The sequence below is a fragment of the Phoxinus phoxinus genome, assembly GCF_949152265.1.
Source record: "Phoxinus phoxinus genome assembly, chromosome: 7".
In the NCBI taxonomy this organism is placed as follows: Eukaryota; Metazoa; Chordata; class Actinopteri; order Cypriniformes; family Leuciscidae; genus Phoxinus; species Phoxinus phoxinus.
In genome coordinates, this window is record NC_136882.1 from 6701993 (window position 1) to 6726142 (window position 24150).

General features: G+C 38.7%; 1 protein-coding gene across 1 annotated transcript in view; it reads left to right on the forward strand.

Moving 5' to 3' along the window:
• chn1 (chimerin 1) overlaps nt 1–24150 on the forward strand; it is a 40136-nt gene that overhangs the window by 925 nt on the left and 15061 nt on the right. The window contains 5 exon segments of the mRNA XM_079619350.1: nt 5036–5074; nt 5486–5541; nt 14467–14498; nt 16108–16221; nt 22029–22362. Of these exon segments, the coding sequence (XP_079475476.1) occupies nt 5036–5074; nt 5486–5541; nt 14467–14498; nt 16108–16221; nt 22029–22362 (575 nt within the window).

Genomic DNA, 24150 nt, shown 5'->3' on the forward strand with positions numbered 1-24150 from the left:
AAAAAATGTGACAGCAGGACTATTTCAAATGAACTTTTGAACAAAAGGCGATTCAAATGAATGAAAAAAACATCTAAATGCACACTTGATATACATTTGAACCTAGGCTAAAACCTGAATTTGATTCAAAATAAGCTCTTGGACATATATCAGGATATGGCCTCAAACACTTGTTGACATTATGGAGAAAAAATGTGTGTACTCTTATCTTTGGACGAGGAAACATAATTTTTCTATTAATATGTAATGCAGATTATTAGGTCTAGTGTGTGACTGTTAGAAGATGATAGTGTTAAAGGGTTAGTTCACCCAAAAATAAAAATCCCATAATTTACTTGCAGAATTGGAAACGTCTTGAAAAAAAAATGTATTTTCCCACAAATGTTGTATGTATGCAAATTGTATAATATCCAAGGTACACATTTCTAGTAATTGTGCAGTTAATTATCATATTGTATTTTCAGAAAGTTTTGGAATATTTTTCCTCTCCCCAAATTTGTCACTACCGAATATCACAATAATAAATAATTTCAATAAGGCGGCTTATATTGACCTATTAATATTTTGTTTACATCTACCTTGTAAATATATATTTTGCTATTAAAAAACAATAACAATTACAATTTTAACAATATTTCAAGTGTAATTTATAAGATTTGTTGTATTTTTAACCCAATCTTTCTTTAGCATTAAGTTAATCATACTGATTTCAATAGGGCTGTAAACGATTAATCGCGATTAATCGAATCCAAAATAAAAGTTTGTGTTTACATAATATATGTGTGTGTATTGTGTATAATTATTTTGTATATATAAATACACACACATGCATGTATATATTTAAGAAAAATGTTATTTAGGCCTATATATAAAGTAGTTATATTTATATATAATATAAATCATATACAAATATATATGCAGTATATAAATGCAAATATTTCTCAAATATACACATGCATGTGTGTGTATTTATATATATATACAAAATAATTATACACAATACACACACATATATTATGTAAACACAAACTTTTATTTTGGATTCGATTAATCGCGATTAATCGTTTACAGCCCTATTTAGATTGAAAAACAAACACTATAATAACATCTTAGTTAATAACTCAATATACTTTATTTTAGACGAAACATGCATGTGTCGGTTGTGACATCACATTACAGAATTTTAACTCGCGTACTAAAACATACTAAGATAGTTTATTTCCCTCAAATAAATGATTATGTTCCCTTTTGTCACTACCAACAATGATGGCATGTTTCGGTCATGACGGTTTCGGTAGTGACAATTTAAGATCCTTTTGAGCCTAGTTCAAAGATGATAATCAGCACATGGTTACTTGCACACTTCTGAACAGTTACACACACACACACACACACACAAAAACTACATTTTATCGAATAACACTAAAAAAAACATGATGTCACAACCGAAACTTCACCACATGTTTTGGTAGGGACAATTTAAGATACTTTGGAGCCTACTTCAAAGATGTTAGCCAGCACAAGGTGAGCTAGCACACTTCTGAACAACACACAAAAACTAAATTGTATGTAATTACACCCAAGAAAGTTTGCTGAATTGCAGGAAAAAGGTGTTTGTTAGTGACGTCCCTTAAAGTTACACACAGATTCTCAGACGTTTGAACACATTTCCCTCAACATGATGGTACTATCTACAATGAACGAGAGGTTATGAGAGAAAGGCACACAATAATATTTCCTGATCAGAAATGTTGGGCTGTGGTTAAAATCAGTCTCAGCCAATGAACTAAAACACACACTGTTTCGGTAGTGACATGGAAATGCGGGACACGTTTTTTTACATAAAGTTTCATGATTTAAAAATAAAATATTAAAAAAAGTGACCTCTGGCGTGACGAGTGACCTCTGACCCGACGTATGACCTCTGACCCGGCGTATGACCTCTGACCCGACGCGTGACGAGTGACCTCTGACCCAACGCATGACGAGTGACCTCTGACCCGACGAGTGACCTCTGACCTGACGCATGATCACCCGTCTCAGGTCCGAGGTCACGCGTCGGGTCACAGGTCACTCTTCCGCCGGAACTAGACTCGCGTACGGTCGTAACCGGGATGCTAGTAATTATAGTTTATAAAGTTAGAAATATGGAGATTTTTCTAATGCTGCGTTCACACCAAACGCGAATAGAGCGTCAAATTCGCGTCTACCGCGTCTAGTTTGACGCTTGAACATTTTGAATGCATTCGCGCGTCCAAAGCAAGCGTTTGAAGCGAAATTGACGTGCATCCAAGGCAAAATCCGCTTCTTGTGGGAGAGGCAAGTGCTAACGTTAGGCGGTGGTTCTGTTTGCAAGAAAAGTAGCGAAATGGAAAAATACTACTGTTATTGTGTCACGAAATGTAGTTTTAAGAGTTGTTCAGTCGAGAATGTAGTTGTTGAAAGCTCAAATCAGTGGTTTGTTTATAAAGATGGCGCCTATTTAAAAATTTGATCTGACGTTTCGGAGTTGTGAGATCCAGGCGATCACGGGCGCTCAGCGCTCACGTAACCCGCCTGGAACAGCCTTACCTCGGCTAGTCCTCCTGACGTCTGCCGCTGGTAAACCCGACATGTTTAAATTCACAATCTATAGCTTCGGTTCTATTATACGAAACATAAGTTAAAATACATTAATACTCGTTATAACGTTCTTTAATTATGTGAGTTTTTCGTCATCTCATTCAGAAATGTAGCCTGCAAGTGTTTAGTGACACATTCACAGTTAATATATCGCTGAACAATGTCATTCCTTTTTTCACGCAGGCATTTATTCATATTACAAAATACTTTATTGAGGGCAAACATATAGCAAGCAGGCTCCTGATTGGTTAACACGGTGCGAATTGACGCCAAATTTTTCAACTCGGGCGTCAGACGCGAATTTGCGTCAAACGCGTGAATGCACAAAGCACCACTCGCGCATATCGCACCAGACGCTCAATTCGCCTCATTCGCACGTCATTTCGCGTAATTCGCGCAAACTGGACACGCGAATGAGGCGAATTTGCATCTACCGCGCTAAACACCTCATTCGCGCCGCAGGACCTCCAGAGACGAGCGTAAACGCGTCTTTTCATTGAAATCACTAGCACCAGACGCTATATCCGCATTACACAATCGCATGGCTCTGCTTCAGAAGGGCTTTATTATCCCCCTGGAGTCGTACGGATTTCATTTATGATGGATGGATGCACTTTTGTGGTTTTCAAAATCTAAATTCAATCCCATTATAAAGCTTGGAAAAGAGCCAGGATACTTTTAAAGAGCTCTTCCAAACGCTTCAAACTTGGAAGTAGCCTTTGTGATGAACATAATAGTGTTTTTTTTTCTATTTTGGATGTTTCTGTGAAAGGAAGAGGAAGCAGAGGCTCTTTCCTTGGAGAGAGAGAGCGAGAAGTGTTGTGGAGCGGGGCCAGTGGCGATGTGGAGGGCCTCTCCTCTCCTCTATTGTTCACTGCAGGGTCTTTACATTTAGGGTTTCCTGCTCGTATTCATTAATCTTATAATGAACACTCGGAAGAAGCTTCTACATCTTACTGTCAGCTTCACTGCACATTCATTCAGAAACGCCACCAGAATTGTATCCTGTATTTTGAAAGTCTTTTCTGTTTATCAAGAATGCATTTAATTATTTGATGAAAAATACAGTAAAACTGTAATATCGTGAAATATTTTTACCATTTAAAAGAACTGTTTTCTATGTGAATATCTAGTCAAATGTAATGTATTCCTGTGATCAAAGCTGTATGTTCAGCATCATTACTCCAGTCTTCAGTGTCACATGATCCTTCAGAAATAGTGACATCAGCATAATTAATAATCTGCTGTCATTTATGAATGCTAATCAAACAACAAAAGAGAAAATCTCTCACTGCTCGTCTTAATCACTTCTGTAACTTTAGTAAGAATAAATGTATATTTAATTTATACAGCAATCACACAATGCATTGTTTTTTTTTATACATTTGATTACTTTATACATGCTACGTTTTTTTTGTGTATTTCTTTGTTCGATTGTAGTTTGTTTTCTTTGCTCTTTTTTATCTCTGTTTACTTGTCTTCAGTAAGCTTGGGGTTTTTTTAAGGCTAGAATTAGTTTTTTTTAATTATATTAAAAATGGTGATAAGAATGATGACATTTCAATGGTATCAAAAAATTTTATATCTAAAAAAAACGTATTTAAAGCAAAAACAACTATATTGTGATACACATCGTTATCGTGAAATAATATTACTCATATCCCGATATCCGATTGGTCATACTTTTTTCCCCTGGATTCTTTGATTTAAATAAAACATTATTTATTTAAAATATTATTATTTTGTAACCTTATAAATGTCTTTACTATCACTTTTGATTCATTTAATATGTCCTTGCTGAATAAAAGTATATCTTTTTTACCCCAACCATTTGAATGGCATGTATCTCAGTTTCCACAGAAATATTTCAACATTGATAATAATCATAAATGTTTGTTGATCATCAGATCATCATATTACACTGATTTCTGAAGGATCATGTGACTCTGAAGACTGGAGTAATGATGCTGATCATTCAGATTTGATCACAGGAATAAATTACACTTTATTATATATTAACATAGAAAACAGCTGTTTAAAATTGTAATAATATTTAATATGCATCAAAGAAATGCAAGCTTTTTAGAGGCTTCTTTCATAAACATTTTTAAAAGGGGCATTTATTACACACTTTTGGCCAATATAATATAGGCTAATATTTCCTCTGTGTCTTGCATTGTCAAATAAAATGAATATAAAATGGTTTTAGTAAAAAAAGGAAATAATATAATCTGCAAGTCCTCCTGTTGTCCAGCAGACGGCAGTCTCACACCATCAACACACACATGTACAAGTGACGTTTGCTTTGGCTTAAACACACTCATGTCTGATCACTAATACACACATGATGTAAATGTCATTTTTCATACGCGAGCACTTGTTTAATTGAATAATATCTCTTTTCCCCTCTCAGATAATGATGAGTACAGACCTCCTGTGTGGAAATCCTATTGTAAGTTTATACTTTATCATTCAGCGACACATAAAAGTGCAAAAAAGTGTTTTCTGGAAAAGTTTCTTTGCAGTGAGATTTCACAAGTAAACATAATTCTACACGTGAACCCCGAATAATTTGAATATGGTGCAAAAGTTCATTTATTTCAGTAATTCAACTTAAAAGGTGAAACTAATATATTATATAGACTCATGCGAAGTGAGATATTTCAAGCCTTTATTTGTTATAATTTTGATGATTATGGCTTACAGCTTCTGAAAACCCCAAATTAAAAATTATAATATTGTGAAAAGTTTTCATAAGCTGTAAGCCATAATCATATAATATATCTATATACATATATAATATAGAAATATGCAGTTAGATATGTGTATATAATAAACAGTGTGTCCTGTGTGATTGTAATAGTGTACCAGCTCCAGCAGGAGGCGCCGCATCCACGCAGAGTCACGTGCACATCTGAGGTGAGTGTGTGTGTGTGTGTGTGTGTGTGTGTGTGTGAATATCTACACTAGAATCACAATGCAACGCATATAGTCTCTCTGAAAATGAAAGTGTTTTAATGAATGTATAAATGTAAGACTTAAGCATACACACACGTCAGACAAAAACTTGAGAATTTGGGTTTAGTAAGTCCCGAAGCGCCCCCTGGAGGTGTGTGTGTGTGTGTGTGTGTGTTGACCCCTGTCCTGTGCTGTTTGCTCAGTTACAACCCTCACTTCATATAGTTTGTTGATATTTCTGAGCATGGCAAATGTTTCGGGATCATCCGGAATATTATATAGGTCACCCATCTTCACTGAATCACTAATGCGTGTGTTAATTGCGCGCGGGTCTAGACTCCTCGTCCTCCAGAGGCGAGTGCAATATAAACAGCGCGCGCTCCATTACTCAGGCTGATATTAGTGGCAGTAATTAAGCATGGAGACTGTTGAATTATTCATCTGATCATCTTGTGTTTGTGGAAACGGCCTCGGGTCCAGCGCTGCGTTTAGAGACGGGAAGCGTTTAACCAGAGAATGTCTAATAAGGGGAGAAGGTTCACTCTCGCTACACTTCCGGCTTCTGACTGGTTGCAGTTCCGCTCTGATTCCATATGAGGGCGCTCACAGGACGAGTGCAGAATGAATGGAGGTCTATGGAGCTATACCCCTCAAAATCCACTTTTCTCAAGATATAATTTTTTGTCTAGTAATTTGAATGTTGTATTCGAAAGGAGATGCAAAGAAATTGCACATTGCTGGGTGTTAGATTTTTTAGAGTCACTTATTTGCTTTAAAAAGTCTTTCAAAATGTCAATGACGTCATACACATCGTACGACCAGAGATACTGCTTTACGGCAATCCTTCAGTCACTGTGGTGCTTTCGCGCTCTGCACTTTATTTTCTCTCGAGGCATCGCCAGCACAGCCGACACAGGTACACACACGTGCTGGAAGAGTTTCTGCTAGAATACATTCTGTTCCCGCTTCGGATGCCATGATGCCATCAAGCGGTATCTCTGGTCGTAACCAGTCCTTCACTGACCAATCAGCGTTCATTAGCAGAATGCTAGCGTGTTATGGGCAACAACAACTCAACCTGTAAGAAATCAAAAGGACATAAGTACTCGTTCATTCAATTTTCGACCTATAACCCATGTTGAACTTGACAAACCTACAATCAAATCTGAGATTTCTCAACGGCAATCGGCTGAAAGGGACAAATTTAGCCGTCTAGCCCCATAGACTCCCATTCATTTTGCACTCGGGGGTGATCGCCCCCAGTGGAACTCTGGTGGAACTACAACCAAAATTCGGTACAATAGGACTTAATAGGGAGTGAACAGGCTCTCCGTAGACGGGCTCTGGTTTAACCCTTCACAGTGTGCAGGGTTCATGAACAGAGGAACATCCGTTATGAAATCTGATGGTCACTATTAGCTGCTGTTTGGTAGGCGCTTCAATGATAATATTAGGAATTTATAATATGGTGGTGATCATATTGGTATTCATAATATTAAGGTTATTTATTTATTTAATTAAGAATTAAGTTTGATTAGGCCTGTACTAGTTCTATCCTCACGATCAAAAATGTAGCAAGTTTTTTGAAAATGAAGCCTATTTTAGGACTTTATTTATTTATTTATTTTTCCACAAACATTAAACTAATTTATCCCCAGTAAAAATGACTGTAGCACAATTATTAAATTTTCTTTAATTATTTAAATCAGCAGAAATTATAAGCAGCAAAACAAATACTGTGATGGTTTAAATACTTAAAATTCTATTTGTATTTATATATTTATTTATTTATTACTTTATATATTTATTTACTTTCAGAATTTAGAATTAAGTTAAAAAATAGCTAGTTACATTTCACCCCAAAATTAAAAGAATAATAATTTTTGCTTATTTTTTGCCTAAAATTAAAAAAAATGTGTTGTTGCTTTTTTACATTTTTCATGTCAATAAACGCATTCATCCCCAGTAAAAAATACAATAGTACAATGATTTTGTTTTACATTTATAGCATAACAAATGCAGTGATAGTTTAAATAAATTTTTTTCATTTATTCATTCAGAATTCAGTTTGATTCTGCCTTTTTTCTTTTGCGTTGACATTATTTTCAAATGAAACATTTATCCCCAGAATTTTTTATTTGTATTTCAATCAACAGAAATGATAGGCAACACAACAAATACCACAATGGTTTAACATTTAATTGTACTTCTTTTTTTATTACGATCGTACAGATCATAAAATTGGCTACATTTTCTTTAAGCAAAATGCAATTTCTTCCTTTTAATTTTGCAATGAAATACGTCCTGGATATTTCTTGACAGGTTTCCCTTATATTTTTCTGCTCTTCTACTGACTTTACTTTAGTTTTTCTGTGTTTGTTTTAAAAACAGGCAAACATTATAATCCATCACGAGTGCTGTAGCTCTAATATTCTGTAAAGTTTTAGTGTGAATGTGTTTTACACATTTATATAGTCTCGTTGATCATAAAGAACATGCTCCTCCAGAAAGCCATATGCTGTAGTGCCTCTTAAAGCCGCAGACGTGTGTGTGTGTGTGTGTGTGTTTGGAGGGAGTTTTAATAAGATGTTGATCTGCTGAACACTGATGGTGTCTCCTGCTGTTAGCACAATTCAGCAGGTATTTTACACACACACCCCCGCCTCAGCTGACTGGACGTCTTCTTAATTAAGGCTGGATTAACATTAAACAGATGCACACTGCTCTTCATGTTTATCTCAAGGGCTTCTTAAGGATTCATTCTGGCCCGTTCCTCGCTCTGGGCTTCTGGCCATTATCTGCTCCTGTAAAGCGCATCAGTCCTGTGCGGGACGGGGGGTTATTGTGCCAAGAGGTTTAACCCGGTCTAATCCCCTTCAAATGGCCCCACATTTATGTTTTTTTGCATTCAGAACATGCAAATCAGTGAGCAGACACACTCGCACACACACTGTCCAGAGCTCAGCACACAACTCACTGGACACTTCAAAAGCGTTCGGCTTTCCTTTTATCAAGAGTCATGATGACAGATAGTGCTTTTGCTTCAGGACTCTTACATTATAAGTGGCGACCTCAGTGGCCTGCCTAATTTTAAACCCATAACTCGTACTTATTGTAATCTAGGTCATAATATATGTTTTTACATTGCAGGCTTTTCTTTGTGGTTTTTCCATGTTAAGTGTTCAGCAAACACGAAATGATGAAATTGTGAGTTTTCTGTTAAAATTATAGGAACAAGATAATTGTTTGTGAGGCAGGAGTTCATAGTTGCCAGCATTTATTCTCTGAAATAGATGTTCTGGTTTCTTAGTTTGCTCATTTTCAAAATTTGTTTTCATTAACGCAAATATCTAATCAGCCAATAACATGGCAGCAACTCTATCCATTAGTCAAGATGATCTGCAAGATCAAGTTCAAGTGCAAGTTCAAACTATTTTCACGAACAACCATCTGTAGGGTTTGCAGAGAATGATCAGAAAAAGAGGAAATATCCAGTGAGTGTCGGTTCTGTGAAAGAAAATACCTAGTTGAGGTCAGAGGAGAATGACCAGACTGGTTCAGCTGATAGAAAAACAACAGTAACTCAAATAAGCACTAGATACAACTTGAGGTTTGCAGAAGAACATCTCTGAACACACAACACACCAAACCTTGAAGCAGAAGAGCATCTCTGAACACACAACACACCAAACCACCGGTGTCACTCCTGTCAGCTGAGAACAGAAACTGAGGTTTTAATTCACACGGCTCAATGAAACTGGGCAACAGAAGATTGGAAAAGCGTTGCCTGTTCTGATGAGTCTCAGTTTCTGCTGCAACATTCAAATGGTCGGTCAGAAAAGCATGATCATCTAGTCTTGTATCAGCGGTTCAGGCTGCTGCTGCTGTAATGGTGTGTTATATATTTTCTTGGCACACTTTGTGCCTCTTAGTACCAATTGAGCATAATTTAATTACCACAGTCGATCTGAGTATTGTTGTTGACCATGTCCATCCCTTCATGACCACAGTGTATCATCTTCTGATGGATCCAGCAGGATAACACACACGTCACAAAGCTCAAATCATCTCCCACTGGTCTCCTGATCATGACAGTGAGTCACTAAACTCAAACGGCCTCCAGTCACCAGATCTCAGGCCAGTAGAGCAGCTTTGGGATGTGGAGGAGCGGGAGATTCATATCATGGATCATGTGCAACTGTGTGAAGATATTATGATAATATGGACCAGAATCTCTGAGGAATGTTTCCAGCACCTTGTTGAATCTGTGCCATGAAGATCTCAGTTTGAACGCAAACGGGGGTCCAACTCTATACTAACAAGGTACCTAATAAAGTCAGTGGCCGGAGAGTGTGTGTAAAAAGTAGGAGCCATTTATGCTTTAAGTTTCTCTGGTCGATTTTTTGTGAAGAAAATATTAACATTACATGATTTTGGTTGATATGTGATCAGAACCACAGGTTATGTGAGAGTTATAGAAAAGAGCCGTTCTCCTCACAGATGCTGTGGTCGTGTTGCTTTCATTCAGTCTGTGTGTGTCCGAACCATTAAGGGTTTGATTATTACTCCATTACCAGATTTCATGAGCACTGCAAAGCCAGTTTTTCTTTTCTTGCTGTAAGTGAATTATGTATTGCGACAAGATTCGGCTAAATCCTTCATAGATTTATCACGATTAATCAGTGACCATATTGCTTCTAATATTAGTGTTTTGTTTTCTTCTTTAAATTGTCTCATTGGCCAGATTGCTTGAATAAATGAGTTGTCTAATTCATACGGTAATTAGTATGCTAGTCTAGATATGAGAGATCTTTTAATCCTCAATTGTCCTAAACAATAAGGAATTCTGAGAACAATTAATTATAACGTGCAACCTCAACATAGTCCAGTGCATTGATTTTGAATGCATGTTGTGAGGAAACTGAGTGTGTGTTTTAGCTCTGTCCGTGTGAGGATGACCTCAGCTGTGTGTTGTAGATCTGTGTGTTGTGCTTGAGGAGCTCAGTGTGTCTCTCTCAGTGCTGATGTGTGTGTTCCTGCAGAGATTCTGATCATTACGACCCGTCTCTCACAGCACTCGCCAAATCAAAGAGCTACATCTGATGTGAGTTATCGTGAACGTGTGTTCATGTGTGACGGAAGAACCAGACCTTCGTTCCCTGTGTGTGTGTCTTGTGTAATTCTCTCTCAGAGGAGATTATACAGTTAGGCCGTGTGTCCACCAAAGCGTTTTTAGCTAGCTGAAAACGTTAGGCGCTCTGCTGAAACCGACGAGCTATGTGCGCTTGAGAGCGTTTTGGCTGCGCAGTTTTTTTCAGTTGAGACGCTTCGTTGTTATGATACAGAATATCCGTTGGCCGGTGTGGTATTAGTCCCGGCCCTCCTCCACTGTGATTGGACGGTTGGGTAAAAAGTGACAGTGATGAGCGCTGCGTTTTACCCAATGTTGAACATTCTTCAACTCTCGGCGACCTGTAAACAACGCTTCGACGCTTCGATGGGCGTTCCTCAAGTTTACCGCTAAGGGCGTGGTTTTGAGCCAGCGGCGAATGTTGAACAAAGGACCCGCGAGAGACGAAAAGAGATGGGCATCGGCCAGCTTTTTGACGCGCGGAATTTTCTCAAATGAAGCGCCGCCTTCCCGGAATGCTTTGCGGGCGCGTCAAAGTCGCTTACGGTACTGATCCACTTGTCCGACACGAATGTCGTGTGGTGTCGCAACGCCTCCCCACATGTGAACGTTGATGGGCGTTCTTCTAGTTTACCGCTATGGGCGTGGTTTTGAGCCAGCGGCCAGTCAAAAACAAAGGACCCGCGAGAGACTTCCCTCCGTCTCCATGTGCGTGCTTCTATTGGATAGACGCCTCGCGTTCAACGGAATTCATTTGCATAAAGATGGGCATCGGCCAGCTTTTTGACGCGCGGCATTTTTTCAAATGAAGTGCCGCCTTCCCGGAATGCTGTGCGAGCGCGTCAAAGTCGCTTGACGTCACCCATAGGAATATAGTGGAGTGCAGCGCGACAGAAGTGTCGCACGGACAAGTGGATCACCGCCTTTAGGAATATAGTGGAGTGCAGCGCGACAGAAGTGTCGCACGGACAAGTGGATCACCGCAGTTACGCTCATGGCGTTTTAAAAATTTGGCGCTCCCATTGAAAACTATTTTAAAAACACGGCAGCCGCGTGAAAAAAACGCTTTGGTGGACACACGGCCTTAAGGCATTTATGGTGCATGATTTTGATTCGTTTGTAACTTTTGCACAAAAATACTTGCACACTTAAAACCTAGATCATTTGCAATGCGTTTTAAAGCTAACGTGTTATTTCTCATTGATAAAGCCCTTTCTTCTAGTTCTACCTCAGCTTTATGTTCAGTCATCAGTGAGGCGTTTGTTGACTGACATCTGAAAAAAAAAATGCTTTATTCCAGCGATTTAGCAAAAAGAAGCAAATATCATGTACATGCAAACATGGTTTTCCTTCTGGCGTTTCAGGGCTTTAACACACTGCCTGTCACTGATGTTTGAGCAGTTCAGCATGTCAACATCTGGCTCAGATTGGGCTGTCAGTGGTGATTCATGCATGCTAAATGCTAAATGTGTGGTGTAGCATTAGCTGCAGGACTAGCGCAAACACTGTTTTTACGTTTAAGGACCAAAGAAAATCTATTAAGTATAACGTGAACTGATGAATTGTGCACATTAAGAGCAGGGAAATGTATTCACGTAAATGAGGCCAATTTTGATGTGCTGTTTTTCCTGATTTCTAAAATGGGAAAGACACAAATGTAATGAAATTAACATTATAAATGAGGTGAGAAATGAAACAATTGGCTCATTTTTCCATTGTCAGCTGGTCGTTGCTGATATTAGTGTTTAAAGATGCTGAGAGAAACCCAGACAGAAATCAGACGCTCCCATTCTTCATGCTGAAAATACAGCACACTCAGCAGTCTGCACACACACACACACCATCATGCACACACACACACACACACGCGCGCGTGCACACACTCGCACACTAAAAGGCACACAGACCCATACACACACACACACCGGCCCTTTGACTGTTAAACTGGCTTCCAGTGATTGATTATCGCTATAGTGTTGCTGATTCCCATCATTAGCTGGTTTTATTACCCTGTCGGTCATCTCACCTACAACCCGCTTCACACACACATAAACACACAACCCTGCTATACAAAACACTTCTGCCTTTATTCTCATCAGGAAACGATGTTATTCCATCCCACATCCCATTTACCCAGAAACGTTCCTTCATTCCCCGACTGACACTTCTGATTGTCTGCATGTTGACTTTCATTACATTTTAAAGCTGAACTGGTTTGGTTTCGTTTTCTTCCTCTCGGATGTATATATTTCAGGGGTGTTAAACTTTCTTGTAATCTGACTTTCACATTGTGTAGCACCTTTTATTTTTCTTATGTCATTGTTAAAAGTTTATATATATTTTTTGTTCTTCTGCTCTGCGTTTAAAGAGAGAGAGAGAGAGAGACTGGGGGAAGGGGGAGGATGCTTTGTGATTTCGATTCTCTCGGTCTCTGGAAGCTCGAGGTTCATCAGTAGGGAGGGTGTTGTGCTCATTTATTTGTGTTTTGGCTGATTATAGATGCCGTTGTTGGATCAAGGGTTAAATGTCACCAACGAACATTTGTAGAAAACACACATGACACTAAAATACTGCAGAAACATGCGTTCAACAACATAAGATGTAACACAAACCCTGATGTATGATCAGAAGAAAAAGAAAAAAATCTGGGAATGTCAATTTACATTTTTGCACTGTAAATAAGAGGACTTTCTATCTATCTTTGTTTTTATTCCAAAAACTGTACATTCAGTTTTACTGCAAAATTGAATGAAATGTCTCATTTACTGTTAATCAATTAACATTTTTTTACTGTAGCGTTTTTACTGTCTTTTTCCATTAAAATTACGATCATGAGGAAAGCTGTGTGTCCTGATAGATTTCAAAGTAATAAGCATAAAAATGCATTTGTATATGTTTTAAAGAACATATATTCATTAAAAACAAATACGTCTTAAATGTGCATTTCTTTATTACTAAATTAATCTGAATAAAATCCAGATTGGCAGCATTTCTTACAGTACATGGCTGTCTGAATACTGGCCAGTTCTGTCAAATGTTTGTGTATGATTTTTGGGATGTGGGATATTAAAATGATGTCTGTGTGTTAATGAGGGATTGCTGGTTTACAGTCATTCAGAGACGCGTGGAGTAAGTCAGTACATCAGGGACAGAATTGGCAAGATGTTGCTGGTGTTTTCATAAATTGTTCCTTGAATTATACACACATTTTGAAGATCTCATAATTAACCCACAGGCCATCTGAGCAGAATACACACTCTATTGCTATTATGACATCCCATTAAATATAAATAAAGGCCTATATATAATTCATAGAATAAGATGAAGTTTTGACTGCAGTTTCTTTATTTGATTTTCCTGTGAATTATTTAATTAAATAGTCACAATGCATAAATTTACATTGAATATTGGATTTCGTATTTTAGATTCATGGCACCTTTTCCATAGACATAAATTATTAAAAATGATATCAGCTGTATTTGACATATTCTGTGAAAGCGGCAGGGATAAGTTTTCCCCTGGAGGGCTTTTGCCCCTGGACGGGGGTCAACGTACCCCAGTAGTGCAGCGAGGTGCCCCTGTTTATGCACACTTCTTCCCTGTATACCACCATATTTCAAATGATGGAAATCTCTCAATAAACTCTCTTATAATACTTACTCTTCTCCAAGTCTATGTGTGTTCCTGAGTAATAGTGAAGTATTTTGATTAAATTGACCATTTTTAGTAATGATATCTCTCTTATGACTTTGCAGGTGGAGAATCGGCCCAAATACTACGGAAGAGAGTGAGTTTCATTACACGCATTACTGAACCAGTTCAGATTCCACTGTACAGGAATCCACAGTTGCATACTTGAATATGCTATCGATATCCTATTTAAAGGTACAGTAAGCGATTTCTGAGAAATGCTGTTGACAGTGGGTCAGAACGAGCAGCACAACACTCTTGTAGCCAATCAGCACTCGAGGGCGTGTCCACTCAAGATGGGGGAGGAGAGAGAGTGAGCCAATCAGCAGAAGGGGGTGTGTCCACTCATGATGAGGGAGGAGAGAGTGAGCCAATCAGCAGAAGGGGCGTGTCCACTCATGATGAGGGAGGAGAGAGTGAGCCAATCAGCAGTAGGGGGCGTGTCCACTCATAATGGGGGAGGAGAGAGTGAGCCAATCAGCAGAAGGGGCGTGTCCACTCATGATGGAGGAGAGAGTGAGCCAATCAGCAGTAGGGGCGTGTCCACTCATGATGAGGGAGGAGAGAGTGAGCCAATCAGCAGAAGGGGGTGTGTCCACTCATGATGGAGGAGAGAATGAGCCAATCAGCAGTAGGGGTGTGTCCACTCATGATGGGGGAGGAGAGAGAATGAGCCAATCAGCAGTGGGGTGTGTCCACTCATGATGGGGGAGAAGAGAGTGAGCCAATCAGCAGAAGGGGGTGTGTCCACTCATGATGAGGGAGGAGAGAGAATGAGCCAATCAGCAGAAGGGGAGTGTCCACTCATGATGAGGGAGGAGAGAGTGAGCCAATCAGCAGAAGGGGGTGTGTCCACTCATGATGAGGGAGGAGAGAGAATGAGCCAATCAGCAGAAGGGGCGTGTCCACTCATGATGGGGGAGGAGAGAGAGTGAGCCAATCAGCAGAAGGGGGTGTGTCCACTCATGATGAGGGAGGAGAGAGAATGAGCCAATCAGCAGAAGGGGCGTGTCCACTCAAGATGGGGGAGGAGAGAGAGTGAGCCAATCAGCAGTGGGGTGTGTCCACTCATGATGGGGGAGAAGAGAGAATGAGCCAATCAGCAGTAGGGGCGTGTCCACTCATGATGGGGGAGGAGAGAGTGAGCCAATCAGCAGTGGGGTGTGTCCACTCATGATGGGGGAGAAGAGAGTGAGCCAATCAGCAGAAGGGGGTGTGTCCACTCATGATGAGGGAGGAGAGAGAATGAGCCAATCAGCAGAAGGGGCGTGTCCACTCATGATGGGGGAGGAGAGAGAGTGAGCCAATCAGCAGTGGGGTGTGTCCACTCATGATGGGGGAGAAGAGAGAATGAGCCAATCAGCAGTAGGGGCGTGTCCACTCATGATGGGGGAGGAGAGAGTGAGCCAATCAGCAGAAGGGGCGTGTCCACTCATGATGAGGGAGGAGATAGAGAGCAAGAGGGAGATTTGAAGAAAGGTTGTTGAAAGAGAGATGGCTGAGAGACTTCAATAGAACAGCATTTATTTGAAAATAAATTGATGTAACAGTTTTCTGTCACTTATTATCAATTTAATGCATCCATGCTGAATAAAATATTAATTCATAAAATTTTGAACAGTAGTGTATTTTGCCTATTTAAAAGCAAATTTGGTTTGAGCTCTAATGTGCTATTTGATTAATATTCTCTGTGGTTTGCTGTGAAGGTATCACGGGATGATCTCCAGAGAGGAAGCTGACCAACTGCTCAGTGTGGCCGAAGGGAGTTATCTGATCCGAGAGAGCCAGAGACAGCCGGGCACATACACCTTAGCTCTGCGGTACGCCAACCTTCAACTTTGACCTTTGACCCATCCGTCTCGAACCTAGATCTTCACTCTTTCTCCAGTCTAGCTCCCGTGTCTTGCCCCATGTGTGTTTGTCTTATTTTAGCTCTGGCTGATGTGTGATCAGTGTAGTTAAATCATCAGTCTTGATGTGTATTAGCTATTTACAGAACACACATCAAAGACACTTAAAAAAAAAGACAGAAATATGAAGCAGCAAAACTGTTTTCAACATTGATAAGATTCATCATCATATTATACTGATTTCTGAAGGATCATGTGTCACTGGAGACTGGAGTAATGATGCTGAAAATTCAGTTTTAATCACAGGAATAAATTACAATTTACTATATTCACATAGAAAACAGTTATTTTATATTGTAATCATATTTCACAATATTACAGTTAGGATTTATGATTAAATAAATCCAGCCTTGGTGAGCAGAAGAGACTTCTTTCAAAAGCATTACAAAATCACATTCTTGATTGGTATAGGTTAGGGTTTCAACAACTAATCGATAAAATTGATTATTATGGATAACTAAAATTATTAACAACGAATTTGATTATGGATGAGTCACGTCTGGGCGCTGTGCTTGGAAACCATCAGCCGGTTGCGTCGCTTTACAGTCGTGAATAACCCATTTCTAAAGACAATTTTTTTGTAATGTTTAGATTTTTTATCCGATTAATAAAAATAAATAAAAAATGATCAATGGATGTTATGCAAATGTTAGTGAGAATTTTACTGTAAAGATGTTAGAAGACTTCTGTTGTTGTTGTGAGTGTGTAAGTGTGTGTTTGTGTACAAGTTTGGCAATACTTGTGAGGGCCAAATGTCCTCATTTATATAGTAAAATATCATGACAACCCTGACTAGTAGTGAGGACATAATATTACTAGTCCTTATTATTAGTTAAAAAGGCTTATAAATCGTCACAAACAAATTTTTATTTTATTTTTTTAACACATATTTTGCGCATGTTTCTGTAATGGGTAGGTCTAGGGGTTAAGCCATTAACCTGATATTAAATTAGTGATGTATGTCTCGAGACCGGTCTCAAGACCACTTTTACGTGGTCTCGTTCTTGTCATGGCCTTGACGGTCTTTGGTCTTGGTCTCGGACCTCTTGGTCTTGTCTAGGTCTCGCTGTCTCAGACCGACATAGTGGTCGGGGGATTTATACAATACTACAATATCCACGACGACACAACGTTCGATAATGCAACATTATTAATTATCTCGCGCCATTCAATTGCAACCAATCACATGCATGTATTTTTTGTGAGACAGCTGTTTCGCCTTTTTAGAACAATGTATATCTTAATGGTCCAGTGGTAAAACTTTCGCCAACTGTGTCAGAGGTTCTGGGTTCTTATCCGCACTCGTATATTTTTTTTTTTGTCTCGTATAGTTTTTTTTCTCTCTCATCAAAACCGATTATGTTCATCAGTGGTTGTATCAAACCGTTTGTGTGCATTATGTTTTGTGATTTCACCAGAACGAATAGAGTATCTGCAATGGATTGAAGCACGCGTCCGAGTGAAGACAGTGCGGCGTGCGCGCGAGTCACACGAGAAAACACTTTATCCTCGCCACTGATGATCGCAGCGCCAGCAACGAGCACTTTGATCACTTCATTTAAAATCACATATCAGTGACATGATGGGTTTTAACTTCATTCAGGAGATTTTGGGTAACAGCACAACTGACAGATGATTTTGAGCGCACCGCCAACGGTGTGTGTGTGTGTGGTTGTATAAGTGTGTTGTTTGATTACAGTATTGTATTTAAGATGGTGTTAAACTAAATAAATGGTCTTAAATATCATCTGCATATCTCCGTTGTGTTGACTAAACATTAGGCCTTATCCAAGTTTATAATTGTGTATCTTTAATTTGATGTTATGATTTCATCTAACCTACACATTAAGTATAATTTCAATTGGTTACATATTTCTCATTCTTAGACAGTTGTTGGAGGAGCAAGATGGTGTTTGATGTTTTGTCAGATAAACCAGTCAGTTCCAGTCATGTCAGTCCTCAACAGTACACAAAAGTTAAGGGAGTCTAATAGTGCAGTAACAGCCGTCATGCAATTGCTACACATAGTTGATCTCACCCAGTCTGCAAAAACATTTACAGTGAGCTCACAGTCACACACATGACATGGTCTGTCTCTGTATTGTTCTGCATGTGTAGTTGAAGTAATACCGTCTAATATGTATTGAATGTAAACTGCGGCTGAACCCTAGTATGCTGCTGTTCTTGAATTCATACAAGTTATTACTTAGCTTCAACACTTGTCTTTTTTTTTTTCCTCCGGTCTTGACTTGGTCTCGATACCCTCTGGTCTTGGTAGTGTCTTGGTCTCGGTTTAGGCGGTCTTGACTACAAGTCTATATTAAATCAATGGAAGTCTTTGCAATGTCCCCCTCAAATATAGTGAAAAAAATTGTGTGTGTGTGCATGCGTGCAGCGCTAGACACAAAAGTCTAGAGATAATCCCTTTAATCTGCTCACTTGAGCAGACGGACACACACTGCTACACGCTGCACGCGGCTGCTTTCCAGTCCAAACACACACACACACACACACACACACGCTCTCTCTCTCTCTCTCTCTCTCTCTCTCAGTCTCTCTCTCTCTCTCTCTCTCTCTCTCTCAGTCTCTCTCTCTCTCTCTCTCTCTCTCTCTCTCTCTCGCTCGCTCGCTCGCTCGCTCGCTCTTCCTCAGGCATGTGATTCCTCAGAGAAAGCATCTGTTGTGTCCTGTGCGCAAAAGCTTTAACATCAAAGAGCTCTGTTGCCATCAGGCTTTAATGACATTAGCCTTTGTGCATATGTTTGTGTGTGTATCTGTGTGTGTGGTGCGTCTGTTTCCATGCGTGAGGCAAGGAGCCGTACAAACCTCTGACTGTGTGTGTTTCTGATATAAACTCCTTGTTGTGCGTATCTGTAAGTGCTTCCAGATCCGCCTGTGTGCATCTGATTTTGGGTGTGTGTGTGTGTGTGTGTGTCTCAGTGGGAACTCAAACAGGAAGCTCATGCATTATAAAACCTCAGCTGTCCAGTGGCTCATAACAACATTACCGTCTCTGATCATGTTACAATCAATAGATTGTCAACCTGCAGTTTTCAAATACTGTTTGATACAAATATTTAAACTAATACGAAAATACATATATTCATTTTCTAAGACTTTTTTTAATGTCGTTTTTTTGTGTGTCTGATTATAATGCATTATGTATCAATGCATTAATGTGTCTGTGCAATATAAAGCTGTAAAGCCAGAAGGTTAGTTTATTGCAATCTCTTATGCTTATTCTTATGCTGTTGACATTTAAAATGATGCATGTGTTTCTCTGAGGGTTGAAGTCATCGTTTTATACCTTGATTGTCATTTTATGTGAACCTAGATGCTGAAAAACACTTATCATGCGCCGAATGTGTTTAAAAGAGCACTTAATACATAGAAATTATCGAAATATCGCAAATACACATATTTATTTTATACAAATAATACGCATAATACTCCAAAATATTACAAAAAGTCCATGTATTAAGGTCGACACAGAGAGCAGAAAGTAGACTGGATGCATGACTTTTACATACGTAAATAAGCGAAGTACCCGCACGCACGCACAGAAAGCCGCGTCTCAGACACCGCCTGATCCCGAGCTCAGTTCTCTTCCACAGCCTAGCGAGTCAGTTTAGTCTTTAGTGGAGTAAACCGTCGAGAAAAAAAGCGAGTGTGTAACAATATATTGTATCTTGCAGCTCTTAAAGGAGAACTCCGGTCAATTTTAACATTGAGCTCAATTTTTTGTAAATTTGGAGTGCTGTCAATACAGAGAACAACGACAAAAATCGGTGTTGCCTACACTGTGTTATCCTATTTTTAAAATTTACATCCTATTGACTTGAATGGGGCAAGTTTTAAACTTAACCAGTTCTTAGTCTTATCATCCATGATGTGTCACTACAAGTGCCCAGCCATGTTAAATGATTCCTTCAGAGTGAACACGAGTAAATCTGACTGCAGTAGATGTGAAAGATATGAATAAAAATGATGTTATATCAGCCAGCGCACAGACCTGTATTTAGTTCCTGTTTTCGGTCGAAGTCCAAAGTAGTCGATTGTCGAGTTCACGCGCATAGGTTTAGTTACTATGATCACGCGCGTGAACTCGACAATCGACTACTTTGGACTTCCACCGAAAACAGGAACTAAATACAGGTATTTGCGCTGGCTGAAATAACATCATTTTTATTTATATCTTTCACATCTACTGCAGTCAGATTCACTCGTGTTCACTCTTAAGGAATCACTCAACATGGCTGGGCACTTGTAATGACACATCAAGGATGTTAAGAGGATAAAAGCAGGTTTAAAACTTGCCCCATTCAAGTCAATAGGGTGCAAATTTTAAAAAGAGGATAACACAGTGTAGGCAACACCGATTTTTGTCGTTGTTCTCTGTATTGACAGCACTCCAAATTTACTAAAAATTGAGCTCAATGTTAAAATTGACCGGAGTTCTCCTTTAAAGTGACAGCAGCCTATTAAACCTGCTTCTGTTTGTGTGCTGAATGTTCATCAAAGAGAAAATCCCTCGCTGCTCTTGACTGAATAACTTTTGTAGCTTTAATAAGAATCAGTATATGTTTAATTCAGAGTGAAGGCCAAGCAGTGTTTTATTTTTACATTTGATTTCATTTCTGTTGTTAAATAAACCTAATATAGGTCTACCTGAAGCCCTGACCCCCCTGTTTACACTGACGAAGTAAAACACCGCTGTTCACTTTCAGAAGTTGTAGGGATGCTTTCTTCTCACAAAAATAATGTGAAACATGTATGTTGGTAATATAATTTTCAGTTTTTAAATATAATAAAAATGTATTTTACACACTTATTGCATATTGCATAATTTAATGAGTAACCGCATGAAACATTTTTCTTCAATATCGGCAGACCTACGATATATTTATTTCATTAAAATGCAGTGTTTTTTATGATATGACTGTTAACCAGCCAAACTTTACCCCTAGGGTTCATCCAAAAGTCCCTGATCTACTTTAAGCGAAATCAAGGTGACGCCATTTTGAACAAAATCAGGCCAAAACCACGTTTGTTTGGAGATTAAAACTGCTTGCCAAAGTGAACTTCCCGGTAAACTTCCCGGCTGGTAAACGGCTTCGAACTACCATTGGTCCGTGGCGATGATGCAATAAGTGGGTGTGGCTCTAAGACTCCGCCTTCTTTGGCAGAAAATGTTCTCATGTTCATTTCCTCATTCAGTCGAGGTCAGACGTTCACCAGTAAAACATGAACTACACACTGGAGTGGTGCTTTATAGTAGAAGCTGAAGTTGTCATTTTTGTTATGTGTTTATTTATTATTTACATATTTATCTAAATGTGTCAGTATGCTAACAGTATATGGCTGATCAGGTATTTCAAACTAACCAATAAAGCACAGGTTTGTTGTTTGTTGCAAAAGCCTATAGATACATTTTAGGTTAAAATACTATGATAGTGTGTGTGTGTGTGTGTGTGTGTGTGTGTGTGTGTGTGTGTGTGTGTGTAAGAAGAGTATCCGGTCTGTATTGATCAACACATGAGCTCTTCGCCCTCATAACTACTACACGTACAGGAAGCTGATTCAACCATAGCTGTTCAGTGTGTGTGTGTGTGTGTGTGTGTCCATGTTCATTCATCATTTCTCTCTGGATCTTCTCACAGCTGTGTGTTACAGCGCTCGAGTCCAACACACGCTCATTTCCTCTTTCTCTCTTCCAGCTTTGGGAATCAGACCCGAAACTTCCGTCTCTTTTACGATGGGAAGCATTTTGTGGGCGAGAAACGCTTCGAGTCGATCCACGACCTGGTGACGGACGGTCTGATCACGCTGTACATCGAGACCAAAGCGGCCGAGTACATCTCTAAGATGACCATCAACCCCATCTACGAGCACGTGGGCTACACCACCCTGAACCGCGAGCCGGCGCTGAAGAAAGCGCAGCCCGTCTGCAGAGACATTCCCGACGGGAAAGAGACACCCGGAGACGAGCTGGAGGAGAGGGTGAGATTGCTATTACCCAGCATGCATCTGTGTGTTCGACTACAGTCAACTGTGTTTTGAGATGACCATCAGATGACCTCTGTCTCAACCATATGTGCTACTAGCGTGAAGAGTTCAGTTACAGCATACATGAATATGAGTTCTGGGAGGAAGATATGATCCCTCAGTGCCAGCTTGGTCTTGTGCACCACACCGCCTCCGAATGCAGTTCTTAGTTTACTCGTATTTGTTGTTTTCCGAATGTTTTTGCCAGAGTTGGCTGTAAAGGTCATTTGCATCTGCAGTCCCTGCCCAGGATGATGTTATGGAAAAGTACATACAAAAAATAATAACAAGACAATACAATTTACTACAAAAAATCTAGGTGTGTGCAACGATTAATCACGATTAATCGTATTCAAAATAAAAGTTTGTGCTTACATAATGTATATGTGTACATAATGTTTAATGTATATGTGTGTGTACTGTGTACTGTGTATAATTATTTTGTATATATCAATACACACACATGCATGTATATATTTAATAAAAATGTGTTATTTATATGTTAAATATTTATATTTATATGTAATATAAATTATATATAAATATATATATATATCTACATTATAAAAATGCTCAAAAATATACATGCGTGTGTGTATTAATATATACAAAATAATTATATACAGTACACACATATACATTACGGAAGCACAAACTTTTATTTTGGATGTGATTCATCGCGATTAATCGTTGCACACACCTAGTACACACCATATATCACATTATATATTCCATATAAAAGTCCAGATAAGTGGGGAAAAGCATATCCTGTAGAAAAGTGTTGTGGTTTGTGGTTGTGCTCTGCTCTTTTTGGCCTGATTTTTTTTTTTTTTTTTTTTTTACTAAACTTGAGCTATATTTTATTATGCTGAAGGACAGCATCAATATTTTACTATTAGTCCAACTATAGTCCAGATAATCTCCGTTTTATATAACAGTCATCTACACTACATATGATTAATCAATAGTAGTTAACCACATTTAAATGAGCAATATTATATTTTAGATTTTATATATGCTTAAGGCCTATTTTAACTTTTACTGTTGAAAAGTTTGAGGGCAGCAAGATTTTTTATTTAGCAAGGATGCATTCAATTGATCATTCGAAAGTGACAGTAAGCACATTTATAATGTTACAAAAGATTTGTATTTAAAAAAAAAAAAAGTTTCTTTTCTTAAGGAATCCCGGATAAAGGATCACGGTTTCCACAAAAATATTAAGCCGCACAATCATCGTTTTTGCCATCACAGTAATAAATTACAATTTAAAATATATTACAATAGAAAATAGTTATTTAAAATTGTAATAATATTTCACACTATCACTGTTTTTACTGAATTTTACTGAAAATCAAATAAATACAGCCTTTGTGAGCAGAAGAGACTCATATATTATAATATACCAATATTTATTAACTGTGATTATTTACTCTTCTCCGCCAGCGGTTTGAAAAATGTTGCCAGCATTTTTGATAATTTTCACAAAATGTCATGGCCCCCAATATATCAAAAGAAACATCTTGTTTTAAACAACAACAAAAAATGTATTCTGCTGTCATGCATTCTTTTTTATCAACACTTGAGTGTGAGTTTCATAAAAAAAGCAACACTTTGAACAAAAAACTGACCACAAAGTGCATACGCAGGAGATTCTGTAGTGTATAACAGTGAGAACACGGAAACCTGAAATTCTGGTAATGGCGGGGAAAGAGTTTAAAAGTGAAAAGTTGCTGACTAAATAAACTTAACTAAATTAAATATATGTTACACCATATCATTTAACACACACTAAAA